The 27,759-nt window shown below is 40.8% G+C and overlaps 2 protein-coding genes across 36 annotated transcripts in view; one reads left to right on the forward strand and one right to left on the reverse strand.

Annotated features, from left to right (window-relative positions):
* The window catches only part of ESRRG (estrogen related receptor gamma), a 619,420-nt gene that overhangs the window by 71,554 nt on the left and 520,107 nt on the right, over nt 1–27,759 (reverse strand). For all 11 annotated transcript variants that reach the window (XM_077339358.1, XM_077339350.1, XM_077339409.1 and 8 more), the window contains one exon: nt 5,856–5,966. In XM_077339358.1, coding sequence (XP_077195473.1) covers nt 5,856–5,966 — 111 coding nt within the window. The remainder of the gene's footprint in view (nt 1–5,855; nt 5,967–27,759) is intronic.
* The window catches only part of LOC143838304 (uncharacterized), a 65,493-nt gene that overhangs the window by 28,246 nt on the left and 9,488 nt on the right, over nt 1–27,759 (forward strand). For 6 of the 25 annotated variants that reach the window (XR_013231334.1, XR_013231346.1, XR_013231325.1 and 3 more), the window contains 6 exons: nt 3,550–3,612; nt 5,308–5,404; nt 8,621–8,702; nt 15,636–15,721; nt 16,995–17,154; nt 21,935–23,373. Coding sequence is in view for 1 of the 25 variants with exons in the window: in XM_077339425.1 (XP_077195540.1) it covers nt 3,599–3,612; nt 16,995–17,154; nt 21,935–22,066 (306 nt within the window). In the remaining 24 variants the exon portion in view is untranslated. Of the gene's footprint in view, nt 1–2,788; nt 2,882–3,549; nt 3,613–5,307; nt 5,405–8,620; nt 8,703–15,635; nt 15,722–16,994; nt 17,155–17,672; nt 17,790–21,892; nt 23,374–27,759 lie in introns of those variants that run through there. The other 19 variants (XR_013231348.1, XR_013231333.1, XR_013231340.1 and 16 more) reach the window with 13 other exon arrangements.

A 27,759-nucleotide genomic window follows, 5' to 3' on the forward strand; every position in this document is an offset into this window, starting at 1 on the left:
TTAGGGAGTAATCATGGTAAGTCTGGAGGCAGGCAAGTTCAGTCGGGAAGTACCAAAATTCCCAGTCTTCTGAACAGAGCTTTTGCCTGGGTGGAGCTTTCAGAGCCTCCTGTAGGAACCTTGGCTCTCTCTAACTACAGTGGTATCTGGTACTCAGGCCCTCTGTTGAGAGTTAAGCACATTTTTATCTGCTTTTAAAAATCAGGGCTTGAGTAAGTCCAAACAATTCCCTAATGTGCCTCAGCTCATTTTAGAGCATACCACAGCAACATTAGAATAGTTCTCAAGGTTCCCCCCTTACATCCCATTAAAAATATTCTTTATATAAAAAGACGGGACAATTTCAAATCAGCCTGGTAACACTGATTCTTATTTTTAAAATGGTACCACAGAATGCCTGAAGATTCCTTATGAAGGTATCAAATAGATATCTCAACAAATATCTGACAGTAAACATGTTTGTAACAACAAATTTCATGAATAAGCATTAGATGGGACAGAATATACTGGAACTCTTTTCTCTATCCCACAAAGAATTAAAGGGTTAAGTGGGGAGATAATATGCTGTCCTATACTTTGAAAACTAGTCAAGGTTCACCAAGCACTAAAAAACATATAGGCGCTTAGTACTTTGTAATTTTGTGGAAAATTTTTTTAGATCTATAGACTGGGTTCTCTATCCTCAGAGAATGGTAATGTTGATATTTACATAAATGTCCAGACGGCCTTTGAAAAACACAGAAAGCAATGGGAATTTAATTATAGCAACACTACTGCCTAACTGCGAGCCATTTAAACTGGCTGCAATCTTAAACACAGCCAGACTGCTGAAATCAAATTGCCATCAACCAGACAGCTTAACTTTGTGCAAAGTTGGAGACAATTATCAAAGAAAAAATATTCATCAACATGTTCTATTTTGTCATTTACTTAGATTTCTCACAAGGTTGCCTCAAATATTCTGCAAAGTGTCTGGAATGTGAGGTATAAATTCGACCAAGCTGATTATGGCAATTCAATATGTGAATTCATTCTATTTTCAAGGCAGAGTAAAAATGAGCCCCGGGAACTTATAGCTTGTTTTCAACCAAAACGTCTTCCTCAGTGACTCTTTTGTTCTTATAATTCAAAGTGAATGATTCTGTATAATTTTCCACCAAGTTTTCACTTATAATTACCACTTGGACCATAGAGGTTCATACATTTTATATTAACGGGGATCCAGCGGTCAGTGCCTACAATAACATCCCAATAACGTAGATAGTTCTGCATCTGGGTCAGAAAAATGAAAAGCATGCCTACTGGATGGGGGATACACTTCTAGGTAACACTGTGTGTGAACGAGACCTTTGGGTACTTGTGGATTTTAAACTAAACATGAGCAGGCAGTGTGATGCAGCGGTAAAAAAAGGCGAATGCCATTTTGGACTGTATCAACAGGGGCATCACATCAAAATCACAAGATGTCATAGTCCCATTGTATACGGCACTGGTCAGACCACACCTGGAGTACTGTGTGCAGTTCTGGAGGCCTCACTTCAAGAAGGACGTAGATAAAATTGAAAGGGTACAGAGGAGAGTGACAAGGATGATCTGGGGCCAAGGGACCAAGCCCTATGAAGATAGGTTGAGGGACTTGGGGATGTTCGGCCTGGAGAAAAGGAGGTTGAGAGGGGACATGATAGCCCTCTTTAAGTATTTGAAAGGTTGTCACTTGGAGGACGGCAGGATGCTGTTTCTGCTGGCTGCAGAGGAAAGGACATGCAGTAATGGGTTTAAACTTCAAGTGCAACGATATAGGCTAGATATCAGGGGGGAAAATCACAGTCAGAGTAGTTCAGCAGTGGAATAGGCTGCTTAAGGAGGTGGTGAGCTCCCCCTCACTGGCAGTCTTCAAGCAAAGGTTGGATACACACTTTTCTTGGATGCTTTAGGATGCTTTGGGCAGATCCTGTGTTGAGCAGGGGGTTGGACTAGATGGCTTGTATGGCCCCTTCCAACTCTATGATTCTATGATTCTATGAGGTAGGCTGAGAATGTGCGACTGGCAAAAGTCCTCTGGCTGATTTCCATGGCAGAATGAGGATTCAAACCAGTTTCTCCAGACTCTAACCACTACACCAGGAGTGGTCAAACTGTGGCCCTCCAGATGTCCATGGACTACAATTCCCATGAGGATGCAATTGTAGTCCATGGACTACACCATTCTGGCTCAACAAAGAAACAAACAAATCAATGGGTGAGTAGGATGAATAGTTCTTCAACCAGTTTTGTTAGTATTTGTATAAAAATGGAGCCTGGAAACTATTTGACTGGAAGCATCATGTATGCGTTCTATACAATTTAATTTATTCATAACAAAATGTCAGCACATATTGCTGAACGCAAGGAGGTGACTAGGGTCTGGTGAAACAAAGGGGATTTTTTTTAAAAAGTCTCAGACATCCCTATTGTGGTTGTTTCCTAATTGCTATTATTTTTCTACAAGTAACAGCATTCCAAATATTGAAGTACAAACACAGAGGTGTTCTGAATGTGCTCATGAAACCCTATCAGTCAGGGAGCTGAATAGCCACGAGCACAGTTTCTAGGTAAATCTTATTTAACATTTCCCTAATTAGAATCAATAAAACCCAATTTTCATTCCACTGCATTTGTTGTGCACAAACTATCTGTCAGAATCCAGAAAATCTCCCGGGCTACTTTCTCAACCATAGTGATTTTACTGTTTGCTCACCACACTTAGTGGAACGGATGCAAAGTTAAGCTTTATAATTTTTTTCCCCAGGATGAACTAAGGAAAGTTATAAAGAGCCAGTGTGTAAAAAATAACGTTATGTGAAAACCGGAGGACAGTTTTGTCTTGATCTTACTGACAAAGGTTTAGTAATCTTCTTAAAATTTCATAATATACTCCATCAGAATTATCGCAGCTATAAACCTGGGAGCACAATCCACAGGGAATCTTTCATACACTCTATTGAAATGGGGGGGGGGTGAGTATTCTTGAACACCTCTCATTCATTTCAGCGCACATGACAAATTCACAGTGGGTTTTGCCCCTTGATTCCTGGCATTTTCAGCCCATCAGCGTTAACCTATGTCTATAATAAAAGGTCTAATTGTGCATATGTGTGTCGAGCTGTCAGTAATTCAACTCAATGACACATTATATAAAATAAATGAAAAGCTGGCAATCTGTGCATCCAGAAAATCTAAAGCTCTAATGAAATGAAGAATTAGAGTTTATTGAATTTTATTGTATTACCAAAAAGTTTTTATTATAATGCACAAAATCTGCTTAATGCAGCCCTAGATTGTATTTACAGAGTGGTGGAACAGCTTATGCTGACTGTGTGGAAGATGCCAGATTGGACAATTGAAGGTATAATCAGCATAATGTTTTTTTGGAAAGGGAAAGGGAAACTATGCCATATGTTCACTTAAGCCTTAATTTTATGTAAAACTGATTTTTTTTCTCTTTGACGTAGCTAAAATGCCCTTTTGCTTACAGTTTATTGTATTTATTTGCTCTCCCTGTCTCCATAGGCTCACGTGGATTGTTTATAGCTGTGTCCATTGCTATGAATGAGAAGTGATGAACATCACCAGGTAAGTGCCATCAGTATAATTCTAAGAGTTCCCCCCTCCTTGTCCAAAGCAGAATCACATTTGTCCCTCAGACACAGGTGCCACTGTTGAAACAACAATTTTGAAGTGACAATCAAAACCTAAAAGAATCCACAAATACTTTCAGCCAACAATTCATTTTTCCATAGGCTAACAAACTTGTTTTATGGGGATGCTATGCTATGACAGGAAAAAATAACACCAAGTCTAAAACAATGCCAATCCAAGTCAAGGAAGTCAAACAGTTTTCTTTAGAAAGCAGAAGCCTTGCCCAAAAGAGATGAATGAAAGGCACACAGGTTCAGGCAAAATAAATGTATGTTGACAAGAGGTGATCAAAAAAAGATTCTGAGGAGCAGATTCCCAAAACCATTAAGACAAACAAAAAGATTTTCTTGAACTATATCGGGAACAGAAAACTGGTCAGGAAAGTGGTTAGGACGCTGGATGACAAAAGAGGGAAAGAATAGCTTAATGAAAATAAGCAGTTGGAAAAATGGAATGGATTTTTTTGTGTGTGCTTGTTTTCACTGTGGAAAACATAGGGCTATACCAGAGAGGCTGTTTTTAGGAAAGGTACCTGAAGTTCTAGGTTCTTAAAGAACTAAAATACAAAATTGTTGTTCTTATCAACAGCTACAAGTTGTCACTAAAACTTGGTCTCTCAACCCGAGGGTTGGAAACTAGCAAACAAAATGCCAGATTTAAAGAGGGCTTCAGGGAGGATCCAGGAAATTTTAGATCAGTCAGTTAGGATGTGAGGGCAATCTGGTGTGACATCTGTCACCCTATTGATCACCAGGATTGATTCGGCTGATCTGGCTGGCTAGGTGGGTGTCCCCAACCTCCCTAAACGCTCCACGTGTGTCTCTCCTGACTGCTCCATCCAAGCAAAATTAATAAGTAGAAGAATCTTCCCACTGAGAAAGCCTAAGAGTCTGGGGCTTCCTTGTCTACAAAATACCAAGTAAAGGAGGAGATGAAAGAGATTTATAAAAAGAACCATTTGAGTCCAGTGGTACCTTTAGGACAAAAGAATTAGTCAAGGTATAAGCTTTCATATGCATATACCTTGAATAAACAATTTTTGGTTTTAAAGGTACCACTGGACACCAACTTTGTTCTGCTGCTTCATCCCAATACAGCTACCCACCTGATTTTGTCTTCATACTAAGGTGGGAAAAGATAGCTTTATCTCCATAATACTAGAACTTGAGTGTACTCAATGAAGTTAGTGGCCTGTAGATTCCAAACAAATAAATGGAAGCACTTCTTCAATCAACAAATACTGGAATTCATTGCTACTGGATGCAGTACAGGCCACTACCACTGATGTCTTTAAAAGTGCATTTGTAAGACTTAAGGTTGAGAGATCATAGGTCCATCAGTGGGCTACTAGCCACAATGACTAAAGGGAACCTCAATTTGTAGAGATAGTAAACCTCTGAATACCATTCATAGGAGACAACATGAGGGTGAATCCTTGCCCTTTATGATTTGTTGACCCTCCATGGCTATTGGTTAGCCACTGTGTGAAACAGGACCTTTGACAAGAAAAGGCATCATTGGTCTGATCTAGAAAAGCAGTACATATTCTTATGACAGTCATTTTTTTGAGAATTAGTGTTAATCTTGCATTAATTCTTAAAGCAATCTCTCTCTCTCTCTCTCTCTCAGTATTAACTGGAGAAAAGAAAATTAAGACTCCATAAAACAAAACAACAAAAAACCTCCACAGGAACATCAGTGAGGCAATTACAAATCTATACTTGTTGTAAGTGTGGCATATTCCCATTTTAATCTAATACTAGCTAGTGTCAACCTATTATAGCTATAAATTAATGAGGCTCCTAATGTATTTTCATTGGGAGGTTGAGCAGTCAAACTCATTTAGTTAGTGAAAACTACAAAAATCACTTTGTTGTAAAATCTGAGACTAGAGGCTTCAATGAACTAATGATCACAGCATGAGCCATTTTATGTACCACTGAAAATAAAGATCACCTGTAAATGTAAAATTTGCACTGAATAAACTGTGCATTAGCAAGCTCTCACCTGTAAAAGCATCTCTTCTTTGACTGTTCTAAGAAAAGACAGTGATGACATGAATAGTTTACAAAATTGTCAGTGTAAGGAACATAATGAATATTACTTTACTGAGATTTTAATGGCATCAAGATCCGCCTCCTGTGTAAACCCCAAGAAAACAACGAAATATTACTTACATGGCTTTTTGGCTGGCTGAACTAGCTGAGGATTCAGGTATGGGCTATTCTCTGCATCTATTCTGCGCTTATACTTCTGGCGACCACCACGTACTCTGTCTAGGCGCACCCCTAAAAGAAAGAAAAAGAAACAGGGATATATTGTAGCATATTTGTAGGAAAATATCCTATGTTAAGATTTTGCCATCAATGCAATGAGAAAAATCAGAGAAAAGCTAGGATGTACATGATGCTGTGGAAAAGCTGGGGGGGGGGGCACTTTTCAAAAGCATTGAACCCAGGAAGATAAACCAGATGGATATGGCCAAAGCATACAATGTACTCAATTATCTACTGAGACTTTTCAAGTCATACCTTGAACTCGTAAGTCATTAAACACTACAGTAGAAAAACATTTGCAGGATCACAATCCAGTTACATGATGGAATGTTTATACATTCTACAGTGCTAAATTTAATCTAGAGAGGAAAATAAAACAATAAAAAATGTGGTTCTTCCACACAGAAGCCAAACTTTAGTTGTGCATACTAAATAGGTCTGAAATGTTCCAATAGTGCATCCATAGGTACAATACAAGTGAAACTAAAAAAGTCATTGAGAGATGCAAAATGCATGCCCATTAGCCCAGCAAATTTTTGAAAAGCGAATCCTAAGTCATCAAAAAAAATAAAAGCTATGCCTTACATTAAAGCTTTCCTGCTCTACTGCTGAATTAACAATTAGCAAGGGGAAGTCAGTTTTTTTCTTTTCTCCCGATAACTATCTGCACTCTGAAGCATATTACTGAGTCTGCTATAGAAGATCTTAAAAGGTATCCATCTCTTTGCCTTCTGTTAACACGTATGTAAAGGGGTACAATTTACAGTTCTGAGGAAAAAAGCACCTGCCTCATCAGTTTAGAGGAGGAAAATAAGGAGCAGGTCCAAACCACCGTGAGTATAAGTAGGGTTTATACTAACTGAACAGCAGGACTTCCCCACTCCATGTCACATTGTTAATTGCTTTGGAACTGAGTAGTTTTCAATATGGCAGACAGGTCAGCTGTTCTATACAAGGACCCATCGAAATACCATTGGGCTAGGGTTGCCATGTCTTCCCTGGCCACTGGCAGGGGATGAGGTGGTAGAGTTGCCAGGTCCAGGTTAACAAAATCCTGGAGATTTGGGGATGGAATCTGGGGAAGACAGGGACGTCAGTGGAGTATAATGCCAAAGAATCCATCCTCAAAAGCATCCATTTTCTCCAAGTAGTCTGGACTGTAATTCTGGGGTATCCCCAGATTTCACCTGGAGGCTGGCATCCTTACACTGAGTCAAGGAGAGATTGGGATATACAAATGGCCCATGAACAATCTGTGGTATTGGCAGCTCTATAAGGACCACTTGGCACAGCTCCTGGTTGAAGTGACCAAGCTTTGGTTATCTATTGCCTCTTCTTGCACTGCTGCAATCTGTTCATTTAGGAAAGATCTATGCCACCTCTTCAGAGGCCTGGTCTTAGCTCAGTGGCCATATGGTGGTGCTTGCACTGCAGGGGATAGGCTTGGACTATTACTGCATTGGGCCTCCATCCCCGTGGTGGGCTTCTACAAGCTGGTGAATGAAAATAATAGCTTTTTAGAAATACATGGTAGGAATGGACAAGTGGGTAAATCCTGCTGGATGGAGATAGCCAGTAGAGATGGGCACAAACTGGGGCATGAACCAAAATAATGCAATAACAATGCCATGATTCGTGCTCCCCAAACTGAGGTCTGCAGGAGACAGCACCTTCCTCAAGCCTTTTACGGATTTTAGTCCATCAGTCAGTCATTTTAGGGTGACAGGAGATGGCCATGGATGCCTTGCTGTCAACCTAAAACAGCTGCAAGCTATTTCAGTTCACTTCCCTTGTTTTCAATGGGAAGGAAGGAAACCGGAGCACTGAAATGGCTGCCATGGGGCAACCCAGCAGACCCCAAGCCTCTCATGTGGAGAGTTTGTTCTCCAAGAGATCAGCTATTTTGTGTGGTATACTGGGTTGTACCAGACAGCCCAGCACACTCCAAGCCCAATCACGTGGGGAGCTCACTCTCTGCGTGATCAACTATTTGGTGGGAAGCCATTTTAGCCTGCTGCTTGGCTTCCTCCTGCTTTTAAGCAGGAAGAAGCTAAGTGGGCCAGTACGAACCAGACCAGTTTTTTTGGGGGGGAGGGGGGTTGGTTGAGTTCAGGAACACTTTGAACCCTAAAGTGAACCAGAATTTTCCGGTCCATGTTCATTCCTAGTACCCACACCATTTTTGTGGAAAACCTATAACAGCAACACAGCATTAATAAATGTAAATTTCCCCATGCTTTCTAATTGGCTTGCTATGATGCATGTGTTTCAAAGAGTTGGAAACAGTGTTTCCATGTGGAATTCGGTGCCCTAATCTTTGCTGTTTGCAAATACAAATGAGGTTACATGTAAGAGGTGCCCCATTTTAATTGAATGTCTTATGCTTGCAATTCTGAGAAAAGATGAATGGAAATAAATGAGTCTGCCAATACAGTCCTGAGGCTTACAGTAACCCAACACCTCATTATTTCTGAAAATTTCTATATTCAAGGGAATGGCAGGTTACAGTGTCAGCGATAGGGTTGTGAGTGTCCTGCATAGTAAAGGGGTTGGACTAGATGACCCGATGACCCAGGACGTACCTTCCAACTCTATGATTCCATACTGTTATATATAAACTGATAAACTGATACTGACAAGGCTTGAACCTTTCTTTTTGGCTCAAGACCCACGGAATGTCTTTATATGAGGAATAAAAGGACAGCCGATGATGCTACTTTAATCATGAACCCCTTCACCGTAATCAAAGTAAGCCTACTACTCGATCCTTTTTAAAGTTGCTGTCAACAATGTCAAAGTTCAAAATTTACATCCCACTGGGAAATGCTCTCAGGTTAGCATAAAAAAGAATTTGCAGCATGACAATCTTGTCCTATCCTTTCATTTTTTTACCACCCAAGTCTCAAAGTCATGTTAGGTTTATTTGTTTTATGCAACTTTTTCAACTTTTTGATCATAGAGGTACACCTGAAAATTTGTCCAGGCTTTGAAGAATATCAGAAGTGCTGTCAGCTGCCACACCCCTAGAAGTGATGTCACCCAGATGGAGCCATTACTTCATTAGCAAGTTTTTTTGCAACAGATTACGCACAATGGAACAAGACACCTGGGATCACCAAACCATGTGAAATCCATCAATAAATAGCTTTCACTATAAAGACAGGTTTTTTTGAAGTTGCAGAAGACCCCTCCCCCATCACCCAAGGGCCAGAACTTACCAGGGCCCTAGTTTCAGGCTCATGTAGTCCAGTCCACTGCAAAATGCAGGAAATTCCTCATCTGGCAAAGGTTTGAATGGTTAAGCCCCTTGTCCTTCCCACCCCCTCTAGGTCCATCACTAGCCACTTTGGAAGAGTGTTTATGTGAGTTAACTTGCCCATATAATTAAAAATTTAATTAAAAAAAACCCCCAAAATATCCCAACATGCCATGGAGCACCTTGGGTGTATCAATGACACACCAGTGTGCCCCGTGCCCTGGTTGAGAATCCCTAGTTTGTTGTTGTTAGGTGCGAAGTCGTGTCCGACCTATGGACAATGATCCTCCAGGCCTTCCTGTCCCCTACCATTCCCCGGAGTCCATTTAAGTTTGCACCTAGTGCTTCAGTGACTCCATCCAGCCATCTCATTCTCTGTCGTCCCCTTCTTCTTTTGCCCTCAATTGTTCCCAGCATTAGGCTCTTCTCCAGGGAGTCCTTCCTTCTCATGAGGTGGCCAAAGTATTTGAGTTTCATCTTCAGGATCTGGCCTTCTAAGGAGCAGGCAGGGCTGATCTCCTCTAGGATTGACCGGTTTGTTCGCCTTGACCGGTTTGTTCGCCTTGCAGTCCAAGGGACTCGCAAGAGTCTTCTCCAGCACCAGAGTTCAAAAGCCACGCTCGGCCTTCCTTATGGTCCAACTTTCGCAGCCATACATTGCAACTGGGAATACCATAGCCTTGATTAAATGCACTTGGCAGGATGATGTCTCTGCTTTTTAGGATGCTATCTAGATTTGCCATAGCTTTCCTCCCCAGGAGCAAGTGTCTTTTAATTTCTTTGCTGCAGTCCCCATCTGCAGTGATCTTGGAGCCCAGGAAAATAAAATCTGTTATTACCTCCATTTCTTCCCCATCTATTTGCCAGGAATTTAGAGGGCCGGATGCCATGATCTTAGTTTTCATGATGTTGAGTTTCAAGCCATCCCTGGTTTAATGACTTCTAAAAGAACCATAACAGACTTTTGCCATCGAGAGAGCTCTCTTAATTTAGCCCTCTGTGAAGACCCAGAAAGGATATTTGTACTTCCAAGTAGTTCCTAAACATTGTACAAATGTGCTGATGAGGAACATGGGCATTGAACATGGATATATCTCAATCCTAATTACTTGGAAGACAGGAGGAGAACAGATGCTTTTGAATTATGGTGTTGGAGATGAATGCTTTGAATAACATGGTCAGCCAAAGTTACCAACAAGATAGTTTTAGAGAGGATCAAACCAACTATGTCATTAGAAGGGAAGATATTACAGCTAAAGCTCACTTACTTTGGGCACATCATGCAATCAAACTTGCTGGAAAAATCATTAATGTTCGGCATGGTCAGCGGCAAAAGGAAACATGGTTGCCAAAGGATCCAGTGGCTCGACATTATCAAAGCCGATACAGGAATGACCATGAACCAACTAAAAGAAGCAGTCAGAGACTGCATGGTGAAGGCTTTCCTACAGAATCGCCGAGGGTCGGACATGACTGAATGGATGACATCATTATCATCAATTACTTGCTGCACTAGGGAACTATGTCTGATGTGCTGCTGCTCAAAAGGCAACTTTGGTGTGGCAGGAATGAGAAATCCTTATGCCACATGAGACATTGCAATAGTGAAAGGGTGAAGGAGGTTGCTCCGAAGACTGAATTTTATGTAGGCCTGACTTTTGCAACCTTTTGACCATGAAGGCACTCCTGAAAAAATGTTCAGGCTTCAAGGCACAGTGAAAGTGATGTCAGCTGGACACACCTCCCTGCCATATCCCTGGAAGCGCCACACCTTGTTTCCATGCCCCTGGAAGCGCCACACCTCCCTGCCAGGTTCCTCTGCTGCCTCCCAAGCCCTGAAGCTTGCCAGAGACCTGGATCAGTCAAGATTCGGGCTATGTCCGAGCACTAGGCTGCATCAGGCCTCTCTCCCACCCCTCAGTTCTAAAGCTCACCAGGAGCCTTCCGCAGCCTAGCACCCACCCACAGTCCAAACTATGGGCTGCGGCCAGCACTAGGGGCCAGGTCCCTCTGCCACCTTCCCCTGTTTAAAACAAAAAACTTGCTCATTGAGCCACCATTGACTCAGGTCAATTCAAAGTGAGAGAAGCTCCAGCCAGTAAAGGTTTGAATGGTCAAGGTCCCTTCCCTTCCCAAACCCTTCAGGCCCATCACTGGCCACTTTGGGAAGGGGAAGGGAAAGCCTCTTTGGGAAGGGGAAATCTTAATTTAAGTTTTTAACATTTATAATACAAATATTAATCCTCCCCATGGTGTAGCACACCTCAGGGGCTCCTGGGACACACCTGTATGCCACAGAACACCAACTGGGAATCCTTAACGTAGGCTTTCCAAGATCAACTATCACCTCGCAGCTAAACTTCAGCTTTAAGCAGTTAAACATGTAATAGGAAAATTATTTCAAATCAACTTTTATTTTAATGAAAAGGTTATAGGAACAACTTTATATACTCTGTACTATGGCAAGGGTAGTCAACCTGTGGTCCTCCAGATGTTCATGGACTACAATTCCTATGAGCCCCTGCCAGCAAATGCAGAACCACAGGTTGACTACCCCTGCTCTGTAGCACCTATCTGAAAATGAGGAACCTGACCCAGAAACAACTCCTGCTCAGTCTTGGAAGCTGGATTCTTGACATGGATGTCCTACTTTGTGGAAGCTTACACGTCATTCACATTTTCACAGCTCCTATAGGCAGAAGAAGAAGAAGAAGAAGAAGAAGAAGAAGAAGAAGAAGAAGAAGAAGAAGAAGAAGAAGAAGGAGTTGGTACTTATATGCCGCTTTTCCCTACCCGAAGGAGGCTCAAAGCGGCTTACAGTCGCCTTCCCATTCCTCTCCCTGAAAGAGTACAACTGAATCCTTACAGCCAGGATGGGCTCAGCCTATCTGAATTCTTAGTCTCTTTCAGACTGTTTTGCTCTAGACTCAGTCAGAACCAAACTACATTTAGAATTATCAATGCGTACCTCCTCAGACTAGAAGGTTTGTATAGCTTGGTTGCTTGGCTAAGCTGGCTTTTATTAACCAACGCAACATCCATTTACCAGGAGTTAACCAGGCATCATCAGGCTATGCCCAATCAGTGACATCTTATAACATCTTCCATGCAACACACCTCAATCTCTTCTTAAATTGCAATCTAATGCTAATAAATCAAATGTTTATGACCAGATCAATGCTAAGTCTGATCGCCTTGAAAACTGCCAAGGGCTCTAGCACCAAAGACCTTGGGAACATCCTAGAGTGAGCCCTGAAACCTATTCCTATGGAGTTTAAATCAGATGATCTATGCACTGGGTTTGTACCAGAAGGAGACAAGATAACTAAAAATGAGTTAATGCCATTTGAAGGTCAAAAGTAGGCCTAGATTCTAGATTACATTGCCTAAGCTTTCCCAGTGAAAAGAATTCAAGTGATAAGCTAGTGACACCTCAAAAGAAAAAAAAAGGCTAACTGTTAAGTTCTGGACCATTTACTAGCAACTCACAAGAGATATGCGGAGATCGAAATAAAATTCATTACAGTAATCCGACTGTGAAGTACAGATAGGATGAAATCAGGATCTCAGTACCAGCTTCAGAAATAATATGCAGCTAAGCAGTATTACATTTAGGAACCTGGAAGTGGCAGCATTTATTGTAGCATTCAGAAGGAAAAGCGAAGTTCTGAGTGGTTAATGAAAGAAACAGCACCAAATATCTGACCACCCCATGAAAGCTTTAGATTTATCCTCCTGAGTGACAGAAGGCCCCGGGCAAGAAATGCCTTCTTAGGATGAACATGCTAAATGTTTGCAGTTGCAAGCACACACCTACACTGCATAATGCTTTCACTGGCAACTAGATTCAGGTGGGTAGTCATGCTGGCCTGAAGCAGCAGAACCAAATTTGAGTCCAGTGGCACCTTTAAGACCAACCAAGTTTTATTCAAGGTATAAGCTTTTGTGCACAGGCATACTTTTTCCAGATACAATGATATAAAAATTCCCCAATCATTACTTACAGGTAGAGAGAAGGGTTGGGGTGAAAGGGCTAGTTGCATACATAAGAAACTGGGTGATTATAGCTGAGATAGGATTAAGGCAAGTGAGACCTGTGAAGGCAGTAAAAGAATCAGCTTCAAGGCAAACTCAATAGTTGATCATCTGCTGGGAATGCAGAAAGGCCCAGATTAAATCCCTGGCATCTCCAGTTAATAGGGGCAGGTAGTAGGTGAGTTCATAATACTGACTTTGATTGCTCAAGAGCTTGGTTTGGTATAAGTCAACTTCATGAGTTCATGTGTGTTCAGGGATGCACTTTCAGGGTGGAAAGCTTTTCTGTACCCCAAAATAAACTAAAGGCAGAACAATGGAGCAGTAGCACTTTTTGGGTGGGGGGCTCATCTAAGTGCTGAGGATGAAAATGGTGGAAATTGGTGCCACCTTAACTATGAATAGTGGCACCCTTTTCTTTAAAACAAACAAACAAACAAACAAAAAGTACTCCACAAATGAGAGCCTGATGGAGCTTAACCTACAACCATTATGAGAAAATAAAAACTCCGGGTGGAAACAGACCACCATTTATCACACGGAGCCACCAACTAAGTGGTAAGCTATGCATCCTTTCCAACCATTGAGGGGGACCTGTAATATTTATTTGATTACTTGTCTAGAAATGTCCTGATACATTTTAAGCGGGTGAGTATGAATTATTTACCAGTATCCATCTTTTATTTGTTTCACTTATGAATGTTTTTCTCCCAAATGGTTCCATTTTGCTGGCATGATCCATGGCTTTCCCCCATTCATACAGTAAATACATGGATAAAGCAGAATTCTATAACTAAAGAGTGCTTTTAGTGTAAGAAAGGGGTGATTTGATACCAGTGACCTAAGTTCTGGTTAAATATTATACTTTTCGTGGTCTCCTGGAAGCCTTGTATTGCTGCTCCTATAATATTAGCATTAGGTAACTGCTAAAGTAGACAGTACTGAGCTAGATGGTACAAAGGTAGGACTCAATACGGCATCTTCGTATGTTGACGTACAGAATATATAGCCATGGAAGTGCCCCAGTTCCCATACCACCAGAGTGACAAGGCATCCAGAGACAGCAATGAAAAAGAATAAAATCTAAATACAAGGGCATACATTATTGCACATAAATTAGAGCTGTTATATAATTTTAATGACATAGAATGTTAGTTTAATAAAATAAACAATACCAATTGCTTGCCAATTTGTCCCCAGCTCAAATAATAAATATCCATGTGCCCACCAATTTGTTCTCAAGCCAGAAAAAATCAATATCCGCTTCACCAGCCAAGAACATAGATGCAGCCAGGGAAATAAAGCAGCCATGGCCAACTGGAGCAAAAAAATCTTCATTGATCAGTTCACACAAAAGGAGTGAAATGAAGCAGGACATTGTTCTTCCTTTGCCTGTCAATCATCCACAGTGCGTTTCTACGCATTGGTCAGAACACAGAAAGGCGGGAGCAAGTTTACTTCTTACTGAGCAACTGGGCATGGTGCATACTGCAAAGTCTACACAAGTGAGTTTCAAATGTACACAACAAATTAGTTGGGACAGCTACAAAAATCCAACAGTTCAATATGAAGCACTGTATGGTTTACATAAGAAACGTAAGACAAGAGAATTTACTGGAGACAAGAATGATAGGCTTGCCTACAGTAAGAAAGTGAACGGAACTCATCAGTTAGCAAAACTATTCTTCACAGAAATACTATTCCCATTACTCAGAAGTCATGTTCTATTGGATTCACAGGTAAACATTTCAAAGATGGCACAGTTTCCAATTTTCCAAATTGCATGCTCTAACACTGAACTCACTCCGCTTGCACTGTCCTTCTTCCATAAGCTTGCATTGATAAGCTGTTCATTTAGAATTCAAAACAAGCAATATTTCAAACTGTTTTGTGTCTGTGCAGTTAGCAGTAATGGTGCAGGTAGCTGCCCTTGGAGCATGCTAATAATGCATTGCATTGCTGGAATTACATATGCCCTAGGGTCATCATGGGCTGGTCACGCATCATTTAAAAGCAGCTACATTTTGAATATACATATTGCTTTTAGCCTTGTGCATTTGGTGGCATTCATCATGTTGGGTTTGGGGTATGCACAGAATGTACTGGTTCCTGTGGGACGCTGTGAGAGACACCCACAAAACTTTCCCTCTCTATTTACCCAGCAGGATTTAAATAATCCAGAAAAACCATTCATATATTCATATATTATAAATTATATTTTTATGTTGAATTAATTGGGTAGATGTAGAGCGGGAACAGGTGCAGATAAGCATTGCAAGAACATATGTGAACAACCCAATGTATAGAAAATGTGGAACAGTTAGAAGTAAAAGGCTCTTAAAAATGGTTTGAAGGCACTCAGGCCTATAACCAGAAACTTTGCTTTGCAGGGGGATACTGATTTTCTCAGTACGGATGCTGACTACATTCTTTTGGCATGAATACTGGCCTCAGCCTTTATTCCAAACTGAGCATGGTGAGCATGGGTAGTGTTTTACAGCAGGCCTCCACACTGCTTCTGTTGGCCCGGAACGTGTATTACATGGCCTGCTGCCCAATGGGAAGTGGCAACTTGGAGGGACCCCACTAGGCATCTGCCTCTGTTGGTTTCTCCTACCACCCGAAAATGCCAGTCTTCAATCAGGCTCTGCATCCACACAACCCCTTAAGGGGGGGCCCTTAAATCAAGGGGGCCAGCACACAAGCTTCCCCCCCCCCCAAAAAAATATCCGCCCCATGCTTCCTCTCCGCTGGCTGCAACAAAATAATAAACTACTTTTTCCAAAACATAACTCCAAAACATAACTCCAATATGGAGGGAGGGTGGGTTGCATTCTTGGACGCCAGGAGGGGAAAGAGGCTGAGCAATGTCTCAACATCCCTTAAGAGGATACCCCGCTTGGTCCCTCCCACTCGTTGCATGACGATGTCCCAGGGACTGCTGGAGCTGGAAGTTCGCTCCAACCAGCCAGGTCCTTTCAGTGCTCTCTCCGCTATGTGGCAACAGCCTCCTCAGTAAGTCTCAGGGGGTATTTCTAGTAGTAGAATATGTGTAAACTGAGAAGAGCGGAATAACTGACTGAGCTCCAGTCATCTTGTAGCTTCCCAGCTCCCATTCCTTCCCAATGTGGGCAAAAGTTAGTTGCACATTTTCCTTTATATCTCCACAATGAAAAGAGCTAAAGATTTCTTTAATGTTACAACTGGAAATTTGGGGATGGGGATTAGAACTTCATGCCCCTGGGAGTTATCAGCTTTGTGGTATAAACCACAATTTAATTTGAATTCAAGCAGAAGAGTGTTCATATATAACCATTCAGACAAACCATAGCTCTCTGTTCTGATGTTTTTACTTGGCTGTCACAAAACAGACATTCAAATTGACCAGCCCTAAGAAATTGTTGCAATAAGTCTTCATTTTATTCATTTAAATTGTCATCCAAATCAAATCAAAACCATGAAAGGTTTAGGAAGCAAATATAAAATTGTGCTCTGAGCTGAGATATTAGGAATTAATTATGACTTTACATTTCAGACTACTCAGATGGGGACCAACTAACATGCATACTGTTATGATACTTGAAAACAGTCTTCATCTCAAATCAAATTGTATCTTTTTATAGTTTGTATTCCTACTTGACTATGAAATTACTTAAGTATATTTTAATTTTGTTTGTCCTGATAACCAACCTTTCAACTTGCTGATAATAGACATGGTGTGTTAACTCTGGAACATAATGTTCTTGCAGGACTTCTACACTTTTACAATACTTCTTTGACAGAAATTCAGCAGGTGAAGCTTTCCTGTGCATCTCATCTACTTGCTCAGATTGGGTCCAACATGATATGCCCAGTGTTTACCCACTGATACTAGGACATACTCCCAAGAATTCCTTCTGCCCCTGTTGGGTAAGTAGTTCTTTCTTGCTTCATTTAAATTAGTAGGTCAAATAGTACAATCCTGGACATGGATTGATTTCAATTAACTTAGAAGGGTGTCTCAGCAGTTATACATGGCATGCTGCTGTCAAATATTGCCTGTTCTAAAATGTATAGAGAATAGGGTATGGGGGGTATGGCTGCCAGATCCAGGTTGGGAGACTCCTGGAGATTTTGAGATGGAGCCTAGAGAGGACAGGGAACTCAGTAGAGTACAGTAAAACAGAGGCCACCCTCTAAAGTATCCATTTGCTCAGGGGAACTGATCTCTGTCATCTGGAGATTACCTATGATTTGGGCAAGTCCCCAGGTCCCACCTGGAGGATGGCACCCCTAATAGATAACCAAAGGCCTTAATTTGACCCAAAACGTGAAGGGGGGGTTAATAAATTACAGATAATTCAGAAAAATAGATACTATGATGATTTACGAGAGCCAGTGTGGTGCAGTGGTTAAGTGCAGCGTCATGAGGTACATTCCTTTTCAAGGCATCTTTGGAAGGACCATATTGGTGACTGAAATGGAAGAGTAACTGTCAAAACCAACAATAGCAACAATGGGAAGTTCTGCAGGCAGCACTTGGTAAATGTTAGGTAACTACCCCCTCTCCAAGTTGTCAAGCTAAAAAAAAATGGAAATGCCATTGTGCCAGAAATCTTGTGTGAAAAATGAATTGCAAACACATTATTCTAACAACAATCTTTCTTGAAATAACAGCTGGTAGTCTCTCTTTTGTTCCTCCCCCTTTTGTTTTGTTTGAGGGGAATCAATGAATTTTGGACTGGTACAATTTAACACAGGCACAACAAATTTTTATGTATGTGTTTCCTTCTGTGCATTATGAAATGTTCTGTGGGGAATAACTGAATACAGAGTCTCTGCCTAATTTAGTAGATGGGCAAGATTTTATAGGCTCAAATCTATAGAAGTCCCCCAACTATGCACAAACTGATAAAAGAATACATGCGTTCAGTACATTGGCCAATAAGAACAGCATACTAGCTGCAGTCTCATGCAGAAGATAATCTTCCCTAACTTATTCACTTTTCCCAGAGACCAATTGTACTGATATGGACGGGGATGGTACTGGGAACACAACGGGCTGTAGAGTACACAGAATTCCACTCATGTTGATTTCTTTTGGATTCTGCATATATCTGCTTCCATTCCTGATATGTGTTGCTTGTTACAGGGATAATCATAGAATCATAGAATCATAGAGTTGGAAGGGGCCATACAGGCCATCTAGTCGAACCCCCTGCTCAACGCAGGATCAGCCCTAACCATCCTAAAGCATCCAAGAAAAGTGTGTATCCAGCCTTTGCTTGAAGACTGCCAGTGAAGGGGGAGCTCACCACCTCCTTAGGCAGTCTATTCCACTGCTGAACTACTCTTACTGTGAAATTATTTTCCCTGATATCTAGCCTATATCGCTGTACTTGCAGTTTAAACCCATTACTGCGTGTCCTCTCGTTTGCAGCCAACGGAAACAGCATCCTGTCCTCCTCCAAATGACAAGCTTTCAAATACTTAAAGAGGGCTATCATGCCCCTCTCAACCTCCTTTTCTCCAGGATGAACATTCTCAAGTCCCTCAACCTATCTTCATAGGCCTTGGTCCCTTGGCCCCAGATCATCTTCGTCGCTCTCCTTTGTACCCTTTCAATTTTATCTACGTCCTTCTTTAAGTGAGGCCTCCAGAACTGCTCACAGTACTCCAGGTGTGGTCTGATCAGTGCCGTATACAATGGGACTATGACATCTTGTGATTTTGATGTGATGCCACTGTTGATACAGCCCAAAATAGCATTCGCCTTTTTTAACGCTGCATCACACTGCCTGCTCATGTTTAGTTTACAGTCCACAAGTACCCCAAGGTCTTGTTCACACACAGTGTTACCTAGAAGCGTATCCCCCATCCAGTAGGCATGATTTTCATTTTTCTGACCCAGATGCAAAACTTTACACTTATCTTTATTAAATTGCATATTGTTCTCATTTGCCCATATTTCCATTGTGTTCAGATCTCGTTGAACTCTGTCTCTATCTTCCGGAGTATTTGCCAGTCCTCCCAATTTGGTGTCATCTGCAAACTTGATGAGTAGTCCCTCCACCCCCTCATCTAGATCATTAATAAATATGTTAAAAAGTACCGGGCCAAGCACCGAGCCCTGAGGTACCCCGCTATTCACCTCTCTCCAGTCTGATGAAACACCATTGACAACAACTCTTTGAGTGCGGTTCTCTAACCAATTCCCTATCCATCTAACTATCTGAAAATCCAGATTGCAGTCCTTCAACTTATCCATCAGAACATCATGGGGAACCTTATCAAAAGCTTTACTAAGTTCCAAGTAAACGACATCAACCGAATATCCACAATCCAGCAAACCTGTTACTTGGTCAAAAAAGGAAACCAGGTTGGTTTGACAGGACCTGTTGGAGACAAATCCATGCTGACTTCCTTGGATCACCAAATTGTCCTCCAGATGTTTGCAGATCACTCCCTTTAATATCTGCTCCATTATCTTCCCCACAACAGAGGTCAGACTCACTGGTCTGTAGTTTCCCGGGTCATCCTTCCTCCCTTTTTTGAAGATCGGAATAACGTTTACTCTCTTCCAGTCCTCCGGGACATCTCCAGTCCTTAAAGAGGTCCCGAAGAGGATGGACAAGGGCTGTGCAAGTTCTCTGGAAAGTTCTTTGAGCACTCTCGGGTGCATTTCATCCGGCCCAGGGGATTTGAACTCATCCAGTGCAGCTAAATGCCTCTCGACAACCTCTCTATCCATATTAACCTGAGAAGCTGAGGTAGAGTTTCTGCCTGACATGCAGAAGGTCCCACGTTTAATTCCTGACATCTCCAGTTTGAAAAGGATTTGGTGGTAAAAGATGGCTACCTAGCCAACTGCAGTCAGAGTAGAGAGTACTGACCCTCATAGACCAATGGTCTGATTCAGTATAAGGCAGCTTTGTGTGCATTCATATCACAGAATCACAGAATCATAGAGTTGGAAGGGGCCATACAGGCCATCTAGTCCAACCCCCTGCTCAACGCAGGATCTGCCCAAAGCATCCTAAAGCATCCAAGAAAAGTGTGTATCCAACCTTTGCTTGAAGACTGCCAGTGAGGGGGAGCTCACCATCTCCTTAGGCAGCCTATTCCACTGCTGAACTTCATGTTCATTTTTGCCAGGGTACAGTTCCATGGATTCTCATACAGTTAGGAGTGATCACTACAAACCAGCCTTTTAGGTGTGACTGTCAGTCATGAATTATCCTGATTCTTCTTTTGCACATATCACCAATTTGGAGAGGGACGGATATGCTCCTTATGCCATAGGGTCATACTTGGGGGTTTTCCACAGCAGGTATCACATCACATCACAAAACTGTAATAACTAATACTATTATTTTGAGAATCATTAATTTGCTGAACAGGCAGAGTCACAATCTTTGCATCCATAAAGAAGAGTTCATATTTTAATTTTAATTTTGATGTCTTGCATTAAATTAGTCCTACATGTAAAGGTTCTTCCCCAGCCCAAAACTTTGCTTATGTTAGAAAACTACTTGATCTCAAAGGAAAAATTTGGAGTTTGCCTCCATTACAGTGCAGCTCCCTGTACTGCTCCATCTGATAGTAAAAGAGTACCAGAAGACACCTGCAGGATACTCCCATCCTTAAACGGGCTAACAGGTATGGAAGCAGGCACATGTTTTAACCTGATGTTACTGGAGGACTATGACAGTGTATGAATATTGACAATATCAGGAACAGAAGGAGATGAGACCACACTTAACATAGTAGAACAACAGAGTTAGCAGCTGCAGAACAAGCCTGCAACCATCTTATGTCTAGCAAAATTATATGTCACTTACATGCAACATCAGTACATTTTCTGGGGGGGGGGAAACAGTCAGGAACATGTTTATTGGGGAAAATAAGAGCAGACAGCAGTAAGAATGGATCTGTTGAGGAAGGCCCGGAGGTTGGGATGCCAGCTCTCTATTAATCTATGATCTCAGGCTCCTTAACATTTTTAGTATTTTCTGATATTGTTTCTCAAGCTTTTATATCTTTAAAGATGTAAGAGGTTATCTAACCATTTGTTTCTGGAACATGTTTACTGGTTTCTTCCCTTCTCCCTGCTCCTTTCATCTAAAGCTATTGATATTTGTGTGTGAAAAATTCAGATTAATTTTCCATCATTACTGTGCACAACTAATTATCTTATCACTACCAAATATCTCATTTCTCTACCAAGTCATCAGAATAAACCTAATTTGCTCTGGGAAATATTCACTAGTTTGCCAGCTCTGAGTTGGGAAATACCTGGAGATTGGAGGGGTTGGGAAGGGGAGGGATCTCAGCAGGATATAATAGCATAGAGCCACCCTCAAAAGGAACCATTTCCTCTTGGGAAATTGATCCTGATCATCAGGACTATCTATAATAGTGGGAGATCTCCAGGTGCCATCTGGAGGGTAAATACAAAGACAATAAAAGGAGAGGTATGTATAATGGTGCATACACAATAAGCAAGGTTCACTGTGCAAAACAACCCACTTGATTACATCAGACATATGCTCTAAATTTGGTTTTTTACCAAAATAATGTGCATATTCTTTTAAGGGAGTGCAAACAAAGTCCACCTTTTCTAAACTGTTATATCATCATATTATCGGTTCACCACTGATGTCCATAGGAAAACCCGGTAAACCTGTTTCCCCGTGTCTCACTTCCTCAGAGGAGCCATGTCACCAGAAAGAAAATTCTAAAAGAGCACCCAAAGAAGACCTCAATAGAAGACATGCATTCTAGAAGAATTCTGCACAAGTGTAAAACATCAATGGAGCTCAAAAAACATCTTTATACCTGAAAAATCAGGCATGATCTGGAGTAAGAAATGTTTTGATTCCATGGGGGGGGGGAGCCAATAGTGCTATAGAACACTACAGAATTTGCTGAATTAATAATAATTATGCATTTAGCTTCATCAGGGCATGTAGTGAAGTCATCTACTAACTACACAATTGCCTTGCTTCATGGAACACAAACTATCCCTTTGGCCCCAAAGTCACAGAATGTTTATTTGGGACAGCCTTCCCAGTACATGCTCCAAATTCCTGAATTCAAGATCCATAGTAGCTGGTTTTCACTGATCTACAGTCAGCTATGGGTAAACTAAGGTCATGTTGGCAACAGATCAACTTAATATTGTGAGATGGCAGTTTGATATTAAAGACAGATCAATATACTGAAGAGTTTCTGTAGCCCTGCCAAAAAAGTTACAATGACACCAAACAGCTGGTTGGAAAGGAAGCAGAAGATTGAATTTGGCTTCCCCTTCACCCTTATCTGACTAACAACTGGTCAGTACAACTGCAGCTTATTGCATCAGTCTGCACATGCAGACTAATAAATCAGTATTGCTCATAGTTAATATTTTCTATTTAGATCATCCAAAATACATTCTAGAGTCATGCAGTTCCCTGTAACATATAATATGTTTAATGCAATGAAATCCACAATCCCTCAAAAGCATAAAGTTATTGCAAAAGTATCCAAATCTTCTCAGAATTCCAAGCAATTCCCCTCTGAAACACAAGCCATCGTCTCCCTCGTGAGTGCCCCACTGCTGCTCACTGCCTATTTGCCACCTACTTGCCACTGGTGGGGGAGGGGGACCATCATGTCCACCGCCCCACATCCACCGCTACCTCCCGCCTTGCACCTTGAGAGCTGTAGGGTGGGGTGGGGAGGCTCCTGCTGGCTTCCTGCCCACTTTTAAAGTGGGTTTCACCCCAGTAAATATATAACCAAGTAAATCCCACATATAGAAACTCCCCCCCATCCTGGATTAGATAATCCAGGTTTGCCTGATCTCATTAGATCCTGGAAACTAAGCAGGATTAGCCTTGATTAGTTTGGATAGGAGACCTCTAAGGAACATTAAAATTGGGACATGGAGCCACCCTTGAAGTCTCTTGCCTTAAAAAACCCTACTGGTTCGCCATAAATCAACTGTTACGTGATGACACTGGATTTTTAATTTCTCATATGTTCACTTAGTTTCAGATAATTTAATATGAAGTATTTTTTTACAAATTATTCTCCAGGGAAAAATTATAGCGGCAACAGTGTACAAATAAATAGTCTATCAATGATGTACGTTTTGCTCAGCAGACCCAATCCTGCAATTCTTAATCGAGGAAGGTGCGTGTGTGTGAAACTTCCCAATAAAAATCTGCTGATAGAATTCTGATTGCCTGTTATTTAAAAGATAAATAATATCTAAGAAATTCAAGTCATCTTAATTAACACATTCAGTATTTGCACCATTTATCTTTCCTTGACTGCTATTCTTGATAACTGGAACAAAAATCCTATGTGTCCTTTTGTTAAGTGCCAGATATTTTATACTCGTCAAGTAAATGAATCACATTGCCAAGTGAATTAAAGCAGCTCAAATGAAACTTTTGCCATTTTTAAAAAGAAAATTTGAAAATTGTCAGGAAGCCTGGTTACTGTTTTATTGGAAAGCCAGAGATGGTCTATAAAAGCATTGCAGGTCTCAATTTGAATTTCATAGCAGTTTTGAAATTTATAAGTACCAGAGTGACAATTAGCTCTTTATTTTTTCCCCCTACCAATAATTCAGAAGGTTTTGCTTTGTGAATATCATTTTCTCTACACAAAAGTGTTTTGGATTTTATACTGGCTTGGAGAGGGAAGATAAACCTTAATGAAGACTGAAACGCAGTAAAAAGAATTGGAAAAGGTGTGGCTAAAGATGTCGTCCTGAGAGGGTGGCAGGGCATCTGCTCTGCTATCTCTGAAGCCTGACAGGGGTCAATTGTGCAAGCAATTGGCAGAAAAGAGGAGGGGTACGCAAACCCCACCTCACCTTTCTACCCAGGAAGTTCTTGGGGCCGTCTCCAATCCTTTAGGGAGTATATCTCCCTGGATTATAGGCTGTCAGCGTTCCAGGTCCAGAGGACGACTGCCATTTTCTACCTCGGACTTTCTTTTCTTTCTTTAATCTTAAAGTATCTGCTTCAACCCTACATGATGATTTACCACAAATGAACGCTTTGAACTGAGGGGAGGACTTCGGCTGAGTTCCAAAACATCATTTACTGCAAGTATCTCTCGCTTTTTTTTTCTCCGTCTCTCTTCCTGCATCAAAGCCCTTTGTTTCCCCCCTCTTCTTACTCTGCTCTGCCTGAAGCCACCTCGTTAAGAGGCAGGCTAATTCTCCTAACTAAGCAGAAGAAGGACTCAAATCAACTCGAATTAATTGGCAAAAGCTCTTATTGTAATTGTTTTGGTTTTCGGAGATAGAGATAAGAGCAGTGAATGGGAAAATCTCACGAGAACTTTGTGCCAGTACGAGAATCCCTGCCTTAACCGGCTTCAATACGTCACATGCCTGTGCCGGAACATTAGAGGATAAAACAGAGGACCTCTACTGGCCACTTGTAAAATTGTTTGGGGCCGGGTTTTTTTAAAGTCAAAATCATGTCTATGTTAAAAAGATTGGCTCATCTAATAGAGATACAAACCCAAGATTACAAAGTATTTTTAGATGGATTGATCAAAAATATCTCCAAGGAGATCCAAGATGGCAAGGAAGAAGTCTTCAATAGGAATGATGGATCAATAACAGTGACTGATGACAGCTTTAAACAAGGTGGAAAACCAATAGCAGAAGAGAAATCTGAAATTCATATCTTCAAGGAGATCCAAGATGCCAAGGAAGACGTCTTTAACAGGAATAATGGATCAATAACAGTGGCTGATGACAGCTCTAAACAAGGTGGAAAACCAACAGTAGAAGAGAAATCTGAAATTCTGGAGACGGAAAATGGGATGCCGGAGTTCTGCAGCCCAGATAAGGTCACCCTTTTTAAAAAGACATACAGCCATCTCAAAGCAACAGTGTACAAAAATCAATCAAAAGAAATATGGATCTGCAGTGAAAGTAACCGATTTAAAGGATCTCTCTGGGGAAAAAATTGTATTGATACTGGAGTCCAGGAGGTGCAACGGCCTCAAGATTTATCGATGCATATTCTGCGGGAAAGAGTACAACTGCACTTTCTACGCCAAAGGCCAATGGGACAGAATATAATTTTACGGGAACGACAAGATGTAGCAAGCCTCGAGATGAGACCCCCTTAAGAAGACCGAAAGCTCATATTGTTTTATGTTTAATGTTATACTGTATTCTATATTTCCATTTTTATGAAAAAGGGGAAGCAGTGTCTCTTTCTCTCTTGTTTTTTTTTTTTGTCTCTTTTCTTTTATAGGCATATAGGTAATATAATCATTAGTGCTGAAAATGTAAAATGGGGTTCTCCCCCCTTATTTTTTCTTTCTTCTATTAGTGAATTGTCCTAGGACTAAAGCCTACACTGACTTGTAGAAAATGTTTAATGTTAAGCTTTCAACTTAAATCTGAAAATATATCTGTCAGGATGGTTCTTAGAATGGGTCAAGCATAAATTGTTTTGTAGATGTATTAGAACCAAGGATAAGGAGAAGCTATAGAAGACTGAAAGCTTATATTGTTCTATGTTTAATGTTAAGCATTTAATCTAAACCTGGAAATCTTATTATTCTCTGTATTAACAACATATACTGTATCCCATTGCTATTTTTATGAAAAAGGGGAAGCAGTGCCTTTTTTCTCTCTTGTTTCTTTTTCTTAGTAGGCATATAGGTAATATAATCGTTAGCGTTGGAAATATAAAATGGGGCTTTCCCCTCATATTATTTTTTTTTATTGGTGTATTGTTATAGGGCCAAAGCTCATATTGATCTGTAGAAAATGCAAAGCTCTCAACTTATACCTGTCAGGATGGCTCTTAGAATGGGCCAAGTATAAATGGTTTGTAGATGTATCTGTATTAAGGATAAGGAGAAATTATGAAATCCTTTTGTAATTTTTTTTCTTTGTACATCTTTAAGGCAAAGCCCTACTTTCCTCTCCCTTTATCAGGGTATTGATACAGGGCCAAAACTTATACTGTGCTATAAGAAATGTTTAATGTTAAGCATCTAACTCAAACCTAGAAATATCTGCTAGGATAGCTCTCAGATTGTATCAAGCAGTTAATGTGAGGTCTACGATCTCTCAAGTAAGTTGATTAATAATAACTTTTCTTTTGTATATCTAAACAGGCTTTTTTTTTTTTAATGTAGTGGAAATGTGGATGGCTCTTAGACTCATGGCTCTTAGAGTTTTGGGCAAAAGTTTATATCACTGTGGAGTTAATGTGGGGTCGTATATTCTCAAATGATGATTATATTTCTATCTTTATGAAAATAAAAAAATCATTATAAAAAAAAAAAAAAAAAAAGAATTGGAAAAAATAACTAAACAAAACATGGCCTACTATAGCGAGTGATGACAAATATAACACAATCATGGGATTTTTCCCCTTCTGCCCCTCCCCAAATGCTAAATAATGGGTTTCTGAGAGTGTTATTAGCTTGGAAATGAGTAGCTACTGAAGGGGACATAATTTGGGTCCAAATTCTGTATGTTCTCTTTGAATAGATGAGATGCCATCAACAACTACTGCAGCATGTCTTTATGTCCTACTTCAAAGAAACATATGTGGTTTATTCACCTACATGTTGCTTATATGTTGGCATAACTTTGACTTGCAGTGCAGAGGGTCCAACACATAACAGCAATAGCCAATCAAAGGGAAATATATTTAGAGTAATATCCATTCTATAGTAATCCCATGACTCTTTCATCTCGGATGCTCACCTTCCAGACCTCTTCTCTCTAGTGCAGGTTTCTCATCCAGGGTTTTTGTGAAACCTTGGGGTTTCTTGAGGACCCTGAAATGGTTTCCTGAATGGGTGGGGTTAATTAAATTAAATTTATTACATTTTATTGAGTGACATATATGGTCATGTCAACCCCCCCCCCCCCCGTGGCCAATGATATGCCTGGAGGGGATAGGAAAGGGAAGTGTCCTGGGTGGACATGTACATAGCTATGCTTCCCAACCATATTCTGCATGATTGTGCCACTTCTAAGGTTTCTTGAAACCTGAAGAATGTTTCAGGGGTTTCTCAATAGTAAAAGTTGAGAAAGGCTGCTCTAGTGTATGTTTTAGTTTTTTTTTTTTTAAAGATTTGTGGATGCACTATTCTATTATCCTGCGATTCTAGGGATTTGCTAAGTTTTCTACGTGTCTACAGAATATGGACACCAGAGGGGAGAGTATTATTAAGTGATTCAGTAATCAATGGAAAAGTGTATCCAGGACCTTGGAAAGGAATTATGATTTGAAATATGTATATTCTTTAAACGCATGACTCATGGAAATATAAAGCCATAGGTCTCGGTTGGCAGACAATGTAACTTTAACAAATACTTTTTGATCAGGATTCCTGAATTTCTGGATTATGGAAGTATGCATCCATATCTATAGAACTACATAAAATAGGGAAAAAATTAATGGGGCATCTTTAGTCACTGGGGAGACAGTGAGAAATGTTTTCCAGTGGTGCTCACAATCTCCACAGCAAGCGAGAGATGAGGAGGAT

This window comes from Paroedura picta, chromosome 1 (assembly GCF_049243985.1).
Source record: "Paroedura picta isolate Pp20150507F chromosome 1, Ppicta_v3.0, whole genome shotgun sequence".
Classification (NCBI taxonomy): domain Eukaryota; kingdom Metazoa; phylum Chordata; class Lepidosauria; order Squamata; family Gekkonidae; genus Paroedura; species Paroedura picta.